Source organism: Scyliorhinus canicula, chromosome 13 (assembly GCF_902713615.1).
Source record: "Scyliorhinus canicula chromosome 13, sScyCan1.1, whole genome shotgun sequence".
NCBI lineage: Eukaryota > Metazoa > Chordata > Chondrichthyes > Carcharhiniformes > Scyliorhinidae > Scyliorhinus > Scyliorhinus canicula.
In genome coordinates, this window is record NC_052158.1 from 7,908,954 (window position 1) to 7,925,403 (window position 16,450).

The window sequence follows — 16,450 nt, forward strand, 5'->3', positions numbered from 1 at the left end:
TCAGTGGAACAGGCCCCAGGCCCCATTTCCGCTTCCGCCGCCTTTCCCGGAGAGAGAGACCCGCCCCCGGCCCCGGAGAGAGAGACCCGCCCCCGGCCCCGGAGAGAGACCCGCCCCCGGCCCCGGAGAGAGAGACCCGCCCGGCCCCGGAGAGAGAGACCCGCCCCCGGCCCCGGAGAGAGAGACCCGCCCGGCCCCGGAGAGAGTGAACCGGCCCCGGCCCCGGCCCCGGCCCCTGTCCGGCCCCGGCCCCTGTCCGGCCCCGGAGACCCGCCCGGCCCCTGTCCGGCCCCGGAGTCCCGCCAGGCCCCGGCTCCGCGGCGAGGTTTCCCCCGGGGAGGGAGGTGAAGGCCCGGGTGTGTCTCTGACTCCATTCCTCCCGCTGCCGGGTTTCTCCAGCCGGCTCCGATCTTCAGAAAGAAAACCCGGAACCAGCGGCATTGACGCGGTCTCCCAGCCAGAGGCCCAACATGGCGGCGGCGGGAGAGGATGTGCAGAGTCTGCTGGAGAAGGCAACATGTCCGGCTTGTCTTCAATTCTTCAGCAATCCGGTTTCACTGTGGTGTGGACACAGCCTCTGTAACAACTGTCGCCACCAGCTCGATTACTACCCTGACATTATTCACACCGGTCCCTATTCTCACCTGCGTCACTTTGTCTCCCCAGACTTTCCTGTTAAACATCGGAGTAGCTCGCTCTCAGACTTTAGTTTTGAAGATTGGGAGGAATACCCGGATTTCATCTGCCCCATTTGTTGTCAGGATTTTGGCTTCTTCTTCTGTCCAGATCAGACTTCAGCCAATCTGACCGCAAAAGTTGGAGCATTAAAGCTCCATCCGACAGAGCGGGAAAGTGAGCTCCGCTGTCAGGAACATGAGGAAGAGGTGAAGCTGTTTTGTGAAACTGATGGTGAATTTCTCTGCACCAAGTGTCAGTCCGAGGGGAAACACAAAGATCATCCCATCCTGCCCATTTACCCAACTCTCCCCATGACCCAGGTAAACACACATTTCATCACCTGCTCATTTCATCACTTTCTCCTGCTCTCTAACATATTTAATTCACTGATTTTTCTCTCCCAGTCCCAGGAGGAGGCATCAAGATGTTTCCGCTTTTGCAAGTTGAGGAAATGGGCGTTTAAAGAAAGGGAGCAGAAGCAGAAAGAGGAGATCCCCCGAGTTAAGGTAAGGTCTCCCTGTGCTGATTTTCTGGGATCTCGGTTAGTTTTGTTCCCTTTATCACGGGACATTAATTATGTTTCACATTTCATTTGGTAGAAACAGTCAGTCAGTCTGCAGACCCACATCACAAACGAGTTCAGTAAAATGCACCAGATTCTCACTGAGAAAGAGCAGCGTTTACTCAGAGATCTCAGAGAAGAAGAGGAGAGGATTCTAGAAACAATGGAGAAAAACCTTCGAGGGATTCAAGAGAATTTAACAAAGATTCAAGATCAACTCTCATTCTTTCAAAAACCGATGGAAAAAAGAAACAAGGCACTATCATATTTCTATCATTAGTTGCCATAAACCAGTTATTTTAATTCTGGATAAAAGCAAATTATTGTGGACTGGGTGATCGCTTTGCTGAGCCATTCGGTCTGAGCGCATTCAGGACCCTGACCTTCCCGTTGCTTCCCATTTTAACACAATACCGCGCTCCCATGCCCATGTGTCTGTTCTTGGCCTGTTGCAATGTTCCAGTGAAGCTCAACGCAAACTGGGGGAACAACATCTTAGCTTCCAGTTAGGCACGCTACAGCCTTCCGGTCTTAACATTGAATTCAACAACTTCAGATGATTAGCTCTACCCCATCTCGACCCATTTGTTTTCATCCCATTTAATTTTAACTCTTTTTCCATTTCTTTCTTTCTTGTCTTTCTTTAGAAATTTCTTTTCTATAGAAAAAATGGTCTTTATAGAAAGACAGTATACTAAACAGGGGCTGTTTAGCCCACTGGGCTAAATCGCTGGCTTTGAAAGCAGACCAAGCAGGCCAGCAGCACGGTTCGATTCCCGTAACAGCCTTTCACAGTAACTTCATTTGAAGCCTACTCGTGACAATAAGCGATTTTCATTTAATTTCATTTCATATATATTTACCCCCCCATCTTATTCATCTTTCCTTACCCTTTCTCCCTTTTGCTTCTGCCTCCCTCGCCCCCCACATCTACATCTGTTACAGTTTATCCTGATGTTAGTTTCTCTGCTGTTTTGGCCTTTCACACTTTTTGTCCTCTCTGGGGACTGCCATTCGCACTCTTTCCCCTTGGTACCTGTGGCCATTAGCACCCTGTTTCCCTGGGTTTCTGTGGCTATGACTCATCTTTGATTCTCACCCCACAGTGTAAATATTTCCCACTTTTTCTGTCTTTTAGCTTGGACAAAGGATCAGCTGGAGTCAAAATGTTAGCTCTTTTCAATCCCTACAGATGTTGCCAGACCTGCTGAGATTTTACAGCATTTCCGCTTAAGTTTAAATGCTATTTTGAGAAGCTAGGAGGGAAGCTAGTGGCGAGGGGGTAGGATGCATCGGGGGAGTGTAGGTTATTTGGAGAGTAGTTGAGTGAAGTCATTTTGGGAGAAGTTGTAGGGAGGCCGCAACGGAGTTGTGCAAAATTATCATTCAAAACCTCGGACATAAAATCTGTATTGCAGAGGGTTCTTGATGCAGGGCAGTCGCCCTCGGAAGTCTTTTTTTCATTTGCGGGATGTGGGCATCGCTAGCTCGGCAGTCCATCCCTAATTGTCCTTGACAAGGTGGTGCTGAGCTGCCTTCTTGAACAGCTGCAGTCCCTGTGGTGTAAGTACACCCACCGTGCTGTCAGGGAGGATTTTGACCCAGCAACAGTATTTCCCAGTCAGGATGGTAAGTGACTTGGAGGGGAACCTCCAGGTGGTGGTGTCCCCACGTATCTGCTGGCCTTGCCCCTCTAGATAATAATGGTAGTGAGTTTAGAAGGTGCTACCTAAAGAACATTTGTGAGTTTTGGGGAGTCAGGAGGTGAGTTGCTCGTCAGAGGATTCCTAGTCTTTGACCTGTTCTTGTCGCCACAGTGTTTAAATGGCTAGTCCAGTTCAGTTTCTGGTTAATGGTAACCCCCCGGGATGTTGTTAGTGGGGATTCAGTAATGGTAATGCCATTGAATATCAAGGGGTAATAGATCCTCTCTTGTTGGAGATGGTCACTGCCTGGCATTGATGTGGTATGAATGTTACTTGTTGAATTTGGACATGGACTGCATCAGTATCTAAGTAGTCGTAAATGTGCTGAACATTGTTCAGTCATTAGCGAACATCCCCACTTGTGACCTTATGATGGAAGGGAGGTCATTGATGAAGCAGGTGAAGATGGTTGTCCAGAAACTCCTACAGTTATGCAGGAACTGAGATAATTGACCTCCAACCACTACAACTATCTTCCTTTGTGCCAGGTATGACTTCAAACAATGATTAGAACCCCTACAATGCAGAAGCAAGCCATTCAGCCCATCAGGTCTGCACTGACCCTTTGCCAGACCACCCAACTAGGCCCAATCCCCCGCCGTATTCCTGCAACCTCACCCGAAGGAGCAATTTTCGCACAGCCAATCTACCGAACCTGCACATCTTTGGACTATGAGAGGAAACTGGTGCGCCTGGAGGAGCCTGGAGGAATGTTCAAACTCCACATAAGCAGTCACACAAGGCCAGGATCGAACCCGGTTCCCTGGCACTATGTGAAGCAACTATGCTAACCACTGTGCCGCTCCACATTTTCACCCTGATTCGCATTGACTTCAGTCTTGCTAAGGCTGTTGTTCTATGTTTTTTTCTCTTATAAATTTAGAGTACCCAATTAATTTTTTCCATTTAAGGGGCAATTTAGCGTGCCCAATCCACCTAGCTTGCACATCATTGGGTTGTGGGGGCGAAACCCACGCAAACCGGAGAATGTGAAAACTCCACACGGACAGTGACCCAGGGCCGGGATGGAACCTGGGAACCTCGATGCCCTGGGGCCGCAGTGCTAACCACTGTGCCGCTGTGCTGTCCTTTGCTAAGGCTGTTGCAACTGTAGATGTAGCTGTACTGGAACGCCATGTTTTGGAGCACATATCTTCAGTTCTATTGCTGGAATATTGTCAGGGTCGGTAAGAGAGGAACTAATGAATACAGTTAGATTTGTTTTGTTAGGGTAGACAATAATTATAGTCTATTAAAGGTTCTTGGAGAAGTTTTTTGAATTTATATCGTGTTTTATAAAGATTAAGGAAATTCCACACTCAATAAAGACATCACCCAGCAACATGCTGGTGTGGCAAAGGATCCAGACATCTGCAAGATCCATATCAGTAACTTGTGTACAGTCTGCAACTTGTTTTTATGACATAAAAGATTGGCCTGCTCAGTCTGTGCGGTACTATTGTACACTCTCAGTGATGGACATTGAGGTCCCCCACACAGAGTATATTTTGCGCCCTTGCCACTCCTCCATGGAGGAGTACTGATTCATCAACCGTGGGAGTACCTACATGGTAATTGGGAGGCTTCCTTGCCCATGTTTGACCTGGTGCCATGAGACTTAATGGAATTCAGAGTCAGTGTTCAGGACTCCCAGGGCAACTCAGACTGTATATCATTGTGCCGCCACCTCTGCTGGTGTGGTGGTGTCTTGGACATTGTCTGTAATGTCTGATTCAGTGAGTATGATTCAGGCTGTTGCTTGACTAGTCTGTGAGGTAGCTCCCAATTTTGGCACAAGCCCCCAGACTAGCTTGGGTGCCTTGGTCAACGCTAGGTGGTCAGTCTGGTTTAGATAGATAGAACAGTACAGCACAGAACAGGCCCTTCGGCCCTCGATGTTGTGCCGAGCAATGATCACCCTACTCAAACCCACGTATCCACCCTATACCCGTAACCCAACAACCCCCCCTTAAACCTTACTTTTAGGACACTAAGGGCAATTTTAGCAAGGCCAATCTACCTAACCCGCACATCTGCATGGGCATTGTGCAGGATCGTTGTGATCGTTGAATACAACTGAGTGTCTTGCTCGGCGATTTCCGAGAGTAGTTAAGAGTGAACCACATTGCTGTGGAGCTGGACTGACATGTAGACCAGACCAGGTAAGGACGGCAGATTTCCTTCCCTAAAGGACATTAGTGAACCAAGTGGGTTTTATGACAATCGACAATATTTTGTAGTCATCTTTAGAATTTTAATTCCAGATGTCAGGGCGGCACAGTGGTTCGCCTTGCTGCCTTACAGTGCCAGGGACCCAGGTTCGATTCTGACCTCCGATTACTTACTGTGTGGAGTTTGCACGTTCTTTCCATGTCTGCGTGGGTTTCCTCTGGGTGCTCTGTTTTCCTCCCACAGTCTAAAGATGTGCAGGTTGGGTGGATTAGCCCTGCTAAATTGTCCATAAGTGTCCAACGGTTGGGTGGGGTTGCAGGGATAAAATGGGGGATTGGGTTTAGGAAGGGTGTTCTTTCAGATGGTCAGTGCAGACTCGATGGGCCAAATGGCCTATTCTGAACTGTAGGGGTTCTATGATTCTCTGTTTCATTGAGTTTAAATTTCTCCATCTGCCATAGTGGTATCCAAACAGAGCATTAATCTAGGTCTCTGGATTACTAATCCAGCTACAATACCAGTAGATCACCACCTCCCCGAAATTGAAATATCCTGCACAATGCCCATGCAGACCTTGCACAGTGACTTCTGAGGGGTCCCCCCCCCTTTGCATCACCTAGGGTGCCTGTGGGATTATGACCCTTGGGAGAATGGAAGATCTGGGTTGCTGTTCTGTTTATTCAGGGTTCGTATCACAATTAGCACTAAATTAATTGGTGTCCCACAGAATCTCAGCATGGGTGAGCGTGATCCTAACATTTATTGTGATTATTTTTGTGTTCCTTGAGTTTAATATTACTCTAAAAACACACAGTACAGTTCAGATGGTTAATGTTTGGGTATGCCTGGGACAGTGGACAGAATTTTAGTGAAATCCTCATGCGGGTGGAGTGGGTGTAGTGGTTTGGAACCTGATTGTTTTTGCATCAGGCTTTGTGGTGGCTGTTTACCTCTAGCATGGCATTAGAATTTGGCTTCTGGATTTCCTAAACATTGACGGTGCAGATGTATGACAACCCAGATCTACCAATGAAAAGTTTTCTATCTTTCTATCAGCTGAACTTTACACTGAGGATAATGGTTCACCCATCTTGTGGAAAGATCAGATGGTTGCCAGCTCACACTCTGCTGGGTTGTTTTGCAGCTATTGAATTTTTGACAGCCGGTGAGGTCTGCTCCTAACCCAACAGAAAGTCTGGCTCAGAGCTGCTAACCAGTCAGGAGCTTTGGCCATTGTTGAGACCTCCACTCGATACCAAGTGATTGATTTGATTTCCAGTATCTGACATTAATAACAATTATCAACAATGTCTCACTTTTATCATTAGCACTACAATAATTTTGGTGACATTTCTGTTGCCTGTTTTTCATTCATATTCTCCATATTATAGTATTGTACAGCTCAGGAGCAGAGCATCCTGCCAAACAGATGTGTTTTCATTCATGTGATGTGAACATAGCTGGTTGACGTTTATTACCCATCTCTTGAGAAGCTTCTGAGGTGCCCCAGCAGTCTATGTAGTATGGTCATCGCCAATCTATAACTCATCAGCTGGTATATAATTTTACTTTTGATCCCATGAGTTTTTAATTTTTTAACCAGTCTGCCATGTGCCTTATTAACTGACTTGCTGATTACATTAAATACACTGCCCTCCTTGTTACCACCTCAAAAATGTCAATCATGTCAGTTGCAATCTTCCGTTAACAAATTCATTCCGTCTTTCTAAGTGAAGGATACATTTTTTCCAATAATTTTTCCACAACTTCAATTAGGGTGACTGGTTGAGGCCAATCTCTTTCTCCGTTTCAAATAATTTTACAATGTCACCTGGCCTCCAGTCCTCGGACAAGACAGAGAAGATTGGAAAGTGATGGTTAGAGCTTCTGTTACTTCTTTTAATTTCTTAATATCTGAGGATCAATTTTATCCTTACTTTAGCTCACTCAATCAAAACACTCTTTGACTTTCTGCTTCACTTACATGTTTAAGCTCCCTCATGCATTTACCTATTCTCCTCACCTCAAAGTCCCCATGTGGTAGTGAGTTCCACATTATAACCACACTCTGTGAAGAAATTTCTCCCAAGTTTCCTATTGGATTTATTTGTGACTATCCTTTTATGATTCCTAGTTTTGGATTCCCCGACAAGTGGAAAGATCTTCCCTGCATCTACCCCACTGAACACCTTTGATAATGCTGAATGTCTCTATCAGGTCACTACTCAGACTTTCATACCAAGAGTATAGACCCCCTACTTGTTCCCTCTGATCAGGTATCATTTTTGTAATACCTTTGATCACTTTGAGTGTAGCTGTGAGAATTGTGAATTGTAGCAGTGCAATTTCTGCTGCCTGGCTATAGACATCCAGTCTGTCAACTTAAATATCTCTTTTATTTATTTCAGGAGGAATCTTGGGACAGGAGGTAGGACATGCTCTTCACTGGAACTTAAGAAAATAACTCTGGGAAGTGTTTGTGGTCAAGTACTAACCAAGTGTTTAATATTTTCAGATTTCAGCCTATGCATATAGTAGGACATCATGAACTGTGTATCGAAAAATTCACCGACCCTTTAAGTGATCCATTTTGGAAAGAAATGCAGGATGCCATTAATCTCGGTAAAACTCATATAAGTTGCATTGTGCTGATGTAAAACTCAAATGTTATTCATGATAAATATCAAAACATTGTTGACTCACAAGGCAACTCTACTGTGTACAGTAAAGTCGCCATAGTCCCAGATGACCAGAGGCTGTTTTCCCCTTTGAGGGGGGAGAGCTGACTGGTGGTGATTTATCCTGAGGGTTACCACACCAAGGCGAGGAGCAAGATTGAGAAGGCGGGGCCTTCCTGAATGAGCTCTGCCGGTACGGAAATTGAGCCCATGCTACTGGTCTTATTCTGCATCATAAACCGGCTGTCCAGCCCACTGAACTAAATGGGGTTTCGCTGAATTTTTAAAAAATGTTTTTATGAAGGCATTTATAATTTTAACAATTTTCAAGAGGAGAAAAAAACAAAGTAAATAACACCCAACCAACCAACAACCAAACTCAACACACATGTCTTACAGACACAATTCCCCAATCCCCCTTTCCCACTAACTATTTCCCACCTTATCTAACCCCCTACTCTTTCGTTTTATCCTCCCCTACCACTGCTGACAGCTTAATTTTCCCCAAAGAAGTCGATAAATGGCTGCCACCTCCGGGTGAACCCTAGCATTGATCCCTTCAGGACAAACCTGATCTTCTCAAGCCTGAGAAATCCGGCCATGTCACTGGCCCATACCTCCGATTTCAGGGGCTCCGTGTCCTCTATGCCAATAAGATCCGTCTCCGGGCTACCAGGGAGGCAAAACGGCCAAAATATCAGCCTCTCTTGCCCCCTGAACTCCCGGGTCTTCCGACACTCCAAGAATCGCAACCTCTGGACTCGGAACAACCCGTGCCGTTAATCTTTGACATGACATCGCCAAATCCCTGCCAAAACCCCCTAAGCCTCGGACATGCCCAAAACATATGATTTGCTGGCCCTCCCGCACACAGCCCACACCTATCCTCCACCCCTTCAAAGAACCTGCTCATTTGGGCCACAGTCATATGCGCCCTGTGGACCCTGTGGTATTGTATCATACTAAGCCTGGCACATGCGTGGGCATGTTGACTGCTCAGGACATCCTCCCACAACCCCGCCTCCAATTCCCTGCCTAGTTCTTCCTCCCACTTTCGGTTCACATCCCCGATCGGGGCTCCCTCACAATCCATGAGTTCTTTATAAATTTACAATACTATTCCCTCCCCCACTCCCGTTTTCAACTTTATCTTGTCTGGTTTCCCCTGGGGGCGTCAAGTGCGGTAAGGTCGAAACCTCACAAAGTCCCTCGCCTGCAAGTAGCGAAACCCATTCCCACCAGGCAGCTCGAACTCCTCCAATTCCTCCAAACATCGAAACCCCATCAAGAAACAAATCCCCAAACCGCTCAATCCCAGCTCCCTGCCTCCCCCCAGTTGCCCCCTTTGTCGTGTTAATCACCCTGGGGTAACACGGACTGCAATTGGATGCAGTTGTACTTGAAAGTAGACTCCAAACTTTGATGTTAGTTCACTACGCTTTATTGAACTTGTTAAGCAGTGCACATAGTTTGCTGTGGGTTTGACACTACTAATCTAAGCGTGCTTACTATAACTAACTAGACCAGACTAGCTCTGAGCCACGTGTAGAAGGTGCTAACTGATATACACACCCTGACTGTCATGACAGTTGTCACCAGTGGAAAGAGGCAGAGTATTGATGCCTCGTGTGGTTTATTGTGCGAGACCACCTTCTAGTGTTCTGCCTGGTGATTGTTTGTGTTCTGTCCTGTGTGTTGATTGGCTACACTGGGTGTTTGTCATTGCCTGTCTGTATCTCATTATGTGCATGAGTGCATATCATGACATCTCCCCATTTAAAAAAAAAATGTTGGTTGCTTGGAGCATATGCAACTATTTACATGTAGAACTATTTACATTAAGTGGCGAGTGGATGAATATATACATAAGAGGTGTCTAGCGTGCAGATACAGAACAAAATTTACAAGAGAAATGTCTATAAGTCCAATCTTTGGGGCTTGAGTCTGATCCTTGCGCCTGAGAGGTGGAGGTGGTGATGACAGCACCTTGACAGGCGGGATTGATGCCAGATTGGTGGTCATGTGGTGCGAGGTGTCCAGAGGAGGCATAAAAACATATGGAAAAGTAGGATCTGGTGGTGGGCAGGCAACTTTGCGCAGTGCCCTTCTATTGCGCCTGACAAGGGAGCCATCAGCCATACGAACTACGAACTATCTGGGAGTAGCCTGTCGAACAACAACAGCTGGAGCTGACCAGCCTCCATCAGGTAGCTTGATCTGAACAGCATCCTCCGGAGATAGCACAGGCGAATCGGTAGCATGAGCATCGTACATCAGCTTTTGCCGGTTCCTGAGTTGCTGCACCTTTTGCAGCACTGGGAGGTGATCCAGGTCTGGTAAGTATATGGCTGGAACAGTCGTCCGCAGGTCTCTATTCATGAGGAGTTGAGTCGGAGACATACAGGTGGACAGAGGGGTTGCCCTGTACGCCAACAGCGCAAGGTTGAAGTCAGAAGCAGAGTCCGCAGCCTTGCAGAGCAGTTGCTTCACTATATGGACCACTTTATGAACCTTCCCGTTGGATTGCGGGTAGTGTGGCCTTGAGGTAATGTGGTTGAATTGGTATGACTTGGCAAAATTGGACCACTCTTGTCTGTGGAAGCAGTGCGGGCCATTGTCGCTCATGACAGTGAGTGGAACACCATGCCTGGCAAATGTCTCCTTGCAGGCCTTGATGGCTGTCCTTGATGTGAGGTCTGACAGTTTCACAACTTCCAGGTAATTTGAGAAGTAATCTGTGATGAGTACAGTCACACCCATTGGCTTGAAAAAGGTCGATTTCCACCTTGGACCACGGAGAGGTCACGATCTCGTGTTTCTGGAGTGTTTCTTTTGTTTGAGCAGGCTGGAAATGCTGGCAGGTCGCACAATTGAGGACCATGTTGGATATGTCCTCGCTGATTCCAGGCCAATAGACAGCCTGCCGGGCCCTGCACCTACACTTTTCGACACCGAGGTGTCCCTCGTGGATTTGTTTGAGCACTAAGGTCTGCAGACTGTGAGGAATAATGATATGATCTAACTTGAGGAGGATCTCCTCGACGACTCAGGTTGTCCTTCACATTGAAGAACTGAGGGCATTGCCCTTTTTGCCAGTCATTTTCAAGGTGGTGCATTATACGCTGCAGAAGAGTGTCTTTGGCAGTCTCTTCACGAATGCTGATCACTCTTTCATCCGACGCTGGGAGGTTGCTGGCACACAGCTGCACCTGTGCCTCAATCTGGCGGATGAAGTCAACCTGTTCACAGGGCGAGGTAATGGAGCGTGACAGGGCATCCGCAATTATCAGCTCCTTGCCTGGTGTGTATACTAACTCAAAATCATACCTTCGGAGTCGAATGAGAATGCGCTGAAACCTGTGCGTCATGTCATTCAGGTCCTTATGAATGATATGGACCAAGGGTCTGTGGTCAGTCTTCACTGTGAAGGTTGTAGACCGTAGACGTAGTCATAGAACTTTACAATACCGGTTAGGAGGCCAAGGCACTCTTTTTCTATTTGGGCGTACCTCTGTTCAGTAGGGGTCATGGCCCTTGACGCATAAGCAACTGGAGCCCAGGATGAGTAGTCACCCCTCTGGAGGAGCACCGCACCAATGCCATTCTGGATTGCGTCCGTGGAGATTTTTGTTTCCCTGTCCGGGTAAAAAAAACGCTAGTACTGGAGCAATGGTGAGCTTTGCTTTGAGCTCAAGCCACTCTGCTTGATGTGTGGGTAGCCACTGGAATGCAATGGACTTTTTCACCAGATGCCTGAGAGCCATGGTGTGTGAGGCCATGTTGGCAATGAATGTTTCCAAGAAGTTTACCATTTTGAGGAAATGTACCGCCTTCTTGTCTTCCGGGTCTTCATGGCGTTAATGACCTTGACCTTGTCCGAATCTGGTCGCACACCCTGCTAGGATATCTGGTCGCCCAAGAACTTAATGATTGACATGCCAAAGGAGCACTTGGCCTTGTTCAGCTTGGCGTTTGCATGGACACGTCGAAAGACTTGTTTGAGACGAGATATGTGTTCCTCGGAGGTCGTGGACCATATGATTACATCATCTATGCAGACACGCACACCCTCAATGCCCTCCATCATCTGCTCCATGATTCTGTGGAAGATTTCAGAGGCTGAGACAATGCCGAATGGCATACAGTTATAACAGTACCTGCCAAATGGTGTGTTGAACGTTCAGAGCTTCCTGCTGGACTCGTCCAGTTGTATCTGCCAGAAACCACACGATGCATCCAGCTTCATGAAGAATTTGGCGTGTGCCATCTCACTGGTCAGTTCATCCTGCCTCGGGATCGGGTAGTGTTCCCCCATTATGTTCTGGTTAAGATCTTTGGGATCTATGCATATCCGCAACTCTCCTGAGGGCTTCTTCACACAGACTATCGAGCTGACCCAGTCAGTCGGTTCCGTCACTTTGGAGATGATGCCCTGGTCTTGGAGCTCCTGTAGCTGTGCCTAAATATTCCTTCAGAGGAGCCGGCATGGTGCATGGATTACAGGTGTGGCATCAGGCCTGAGTAGGATCTTGTAGCAGTATGGCAGAGTGCCCATTCCATTAAAGACATCCGGATATTGAGCAAGGATGTCATCAATGTCAGCCTGAAGATCTACGTTGGCAGAAGATGACATGGCATGGACTTGCTGTACGAGGTTGAGTAGCTTGCATGCATGGGCACCGAGCAGGGATGCCTTATCAGGCTTGACGATTTTGAATCGCAGTGTGACATTGATGGTCTTGTTGAGACGAATAGATGACAAGATCCTAGTGCAGTTATGGCATTGCCATTATAATCGAGGAGCTGGCGGAAAAATTTTGGGTTGCTTTTCAATGCGGTCAAAATTAGCTTGAGAGATGAGATTGGCAGAAGCACCAGTGTCCAGCTTGAACTGGATGCTGCATTGATTTACTTGTATGACAGCACACCATTTGTCCGCGGAATCCACATTGAGGATAGATAGGCGTCTTGCTGAATTTGAAGAGGTATACTCACATTAGTGATGATGCCCACACGATAGGGGGACTCCAGGCAGTTGTACTCTGGATCTGTAGTGCTACCAGAATCAGAATCCAGTAAACCTTGCTGCACACATCGAACGCGCTTGCTTTGGAATTGGGATCGCTGGCCCCTGACTGGTGGTGCAGAGCTCACAAGGCTGCATAATGTCCAGCCTTCCCGCAATTTAAACATCGCCTGCCATTTGCAGGACATTGCTGCTTTAAGTGGGCGGTGCGCAGTTCGAGCATGTAATGACGTTAACGTCGGTACGCTCCGTGCGTTGTCGCACATGCACAGTGTAGTCAGCCGACTCTCGCACCTGGTATGTCTCCACGGGTCTGCTTTCCATATTCAAGTCCCAGATTTTGACAGATAGGTAATCTCGTGTCATCATGTAGCGACCACTGGGACTGAATTTGACATCTGATATTGAAGAAATTATTTCTGAGAAAAAAGACCTGTTACTGGGGTCTTCAGGTTCTTCAAACAATTTGGCATGTTTGTCACGTAGGGAAGCTGCTCGCATGTCACACAGTCGAATGGTTCCCTTACTGGCTGTACTGAGTGTCTGTCACTGCCTGTCTGTATCTCATTATGTGCATGAGTGCATATCATGACACCCTCCACCCCCATATGCTTCCGCCACTGTTCCCACATCCTCAGTGCAGCCACTACTACTGGGCTTGTGGAGTACTAAACCAGCGAGAACGGCAGAGGTGCCGTTAACAGTGCCCCGATAAGAGGCCTCCTCCACCCACTCCCATACCGACCCCTCTCCCACTACCCACTTCCTGACCATTGCTATGTTCGCTGTCCAATAGTACGTTATGAAATGGTAGGGCCAGCCCCCCACTCTGCTCAACCCCGCTCCAGTAGCACCTTCTTTACCTGTGGGGTTTTACCCGCCCACACAAACCAAAGATGTGCAGGTTAGGTGGATTGGCCATGCAAAATTGCCCTTTGTGTCCAAAAAAGGCTAGTTGGGGTTATGGTGATAGGGTGAAGGTGTGGGCTTGGGTACTCTTTCCAAGGGCCGGTGCAGACTAGATGGGCCGAATGGCCTTCTGCGCCGTAAATTCTATACCCAGTAATCACTGCCTTCACCCTCTCAAAGAAAGCCTTGGGGATAAAAATAGGAAGGCTCTGAAATATAAGCAAAAACTTCGGGAATAGTTCACCGTCTGCACCCTCCCCGCCAGTGACAACGGGAGCACATCCCAACTTCTAAAGTCCCCCTTCATCTGCTCCATAAACCGTCATATTCAGCTGGTGCAGCTGCACCCACACCCACCACTTTGTATATCATCTCTCCTAATCTCCTCTCCTGCCCCCTCGCTTGAATCGGAAAGACCTCGCTCTTGCCCATATTCAATTTATACCCCGAAAACCGGCCAAAGTCCTCTAGGATCTCCATAATCTCTCCAATCGCCGATGGAGTCTGACTCCAATGGGTCAGAAATGTACAAAAGCTGGTTGTCTGCATATAGAGAGACCCTGTGCTCCACCTGCGCCCCCCCCCCCCCCCCCCCCCGATTCTATCCCATGCCAGTCCTTCGATGCTCTCAGCGTCATTGCCAGTGGCTCTATAGCCACGGCAAACAACAGCGGGGAGAGTGGACATCCCTAGTCCCTCGTCCCCTGGTGCAGCCTAAAATATTCCGAGCTCACTTGGTTTGTCCACACACCTGCCACCGGTGCTCAGTACAACAACCAGACCCAGTCCACAAAACCCTGCCCAAACCCAAACCTCCCCTAAATATTCCCACTCCAACCGATCGAAAGGCTTTTTCTGCATTCATGGCGACCACCATCTCCACCTCTCGTCCCTCTGAGGTCATCATTATCATATTTAACAGCCTTCTGATATTCATCGCCAAATGTCCCCCCTTCACAAACCCCGTCTGGTCCTACCCTATCACCCCAGGCACACAATCCTCTATTCTCGAAGCCAATTTTCTTGCTTCAGGATGAGAGAGATCGAGGCCTGTGACATCGTCAGGGGGAGCACCCCTCGCTCCCTAGCCTCATTAAACGCAGCATGTAGGGCAGCACGGTAGCATTGTGGATAGCACAATGGCTTCACAGCTCCAGGGTCCCAGGTTCGATTCCGGCTTGGGTCACTGTCTGTGCGGAATCTGCACATCCTCCCCGTGTGTGCGTGGGTTTCCTCCGGGTGCTCTGGTTTCCTCCCACAGTCCAAAGATGTGCAGGTTAGGTGGATTGGCCATGATAAATTGCCCTTAGTGTCCAAAATTGCCCTTAGTGTTGGGTGGGGTTACTGGGTTATTGGGATAGGGGGAGGTGTTGACCTTGGGTAGGGTGCTCTTTCCAAGAGCCGGTGCAGACTCGATGGGTCGAATGGCCTCCTTCTGCACTGTAAATTCTATGTAAAAAAAACGCCCTTACCAACAAGGGCCCAAGCACTCCCGAGAACATAGAACAGTACAGCACAGAACAGGCCCTTCGGCCCTCGATGTTGTGCCGAGCAATGATCACCCTACTCAAACCCACGTATCCACCTTATACCCGTAACCCAACAACCCCCCCCCCCAAAAACCTTACTTTTTAAGGACACTAAGGGCAATTTAGCATGGCCAATCCACCGAACGTTTTGTAAAACTCCACTTCTCCTCCAGAATCCTAGACATTATATCCGAATATCCTTTCCAGAACTCCCTCAACCTCGGACACGCCCAGAACATGATTCGCCAGCCCTCTCACACACCACCCACACCTATCCTCCACCACCGAGAAGAACCGAATCATCCTGAACACCATCAGGTGTGGCTCTGTGCGATGGATGGCCTAATCTCGCGCACAACAAGGAAGAACTCACCCTCCGCAGAACTTCCCTCCACACTCCGGCCCCCAACGCTGCCCCCAATTTGTGCCAGACCTCCTCCACGGGAGCCCACTCCCCATGCATATCTGCCACTCTATCCTCCCTATCGGACAGTAATTTATCCTGAATCACCAGGGGTGTCAGTGCCAGAAAGGACAACACCTTCCTAACAAAGTCCCTAACCTGCAGATACCTGAACCTATTCCCCTTTTGTAGCTGATATGGCTCCTCGAGTTCATCCAGGCCTGCAAATTTTTCTCCCATGAACAAATCCCTGAGGTACTCTCTCCCCTACTGCTGAAACCTCAATTCCGACCCCGCCGGTTCAAATATATGATTGTTGCAAATCGACACCCACCTTCCAATCCCAAATGCTGCCTATACTGGTTCCAGACTCTCAATATCGATACCACCAGCGAGCTTGTGCAGAACGGAAGGGGCGCCAACAACAATGCCCTCAAGCTGGTCCCCCTACACAAAGCCACCTCCATCCGCCCCCAAACCAAACCTCCATCACTCCCCATTTCCTAACCAGTGCGATGTTTGCTGCCCAGTAGTAATTCAACAAACTGCAAAGCCAGCACGCCCTCGTCGATCCCTCTCCAAAAGTACTCTCCTCACCCACGGAACCTTACCCGCCCACACAAATCTCAAAATCAGCCCATTCACCTTTCAAAAGAAAGACTTAGGAACAAAAATAGGGAGGTTCTGAAATACAAACAGAAACTTTGGTGGCACCATCTGCATGCGTCCCGCAAAGACAATGGCAGCATGTCCCACCCGTGATATTCACATTCATTCCCTCCACCAG

The 16,450-nt window shown here is 48.2% G+C and overlaps 1 protein-coding gene across 1 annotated transcript; it reads left to right on the top strand.

Moving 5' to 3' along the window:
* Positions 1–368: 368 nt before the first annotated feature.
* LOC119976601 (E3 ubiquitin-protein ligase TRIM41-like) lies at positions 369–7,964 on the top strand. Its single transcript, XM_038817208.1, has 5 exons — positions 369–998; positions 1,083–1,184; positions 1,278–1,496; positions 7,527–7,546; positions 7,634–7,964. The coding sequence occupies exons 1-5, from the start codon at positions 471–473 to the stop codon at positions 7,773–7,775; spliced, it is 1,011 nt and encodes a 336-aa protein (XP_038673136.1). The 5' UTR covers positions 369–470; the 3' UTR covers positions 7,776–7,964.
* Positions 7,965–16,450: the final 8,486 nt, after the last annotated feature.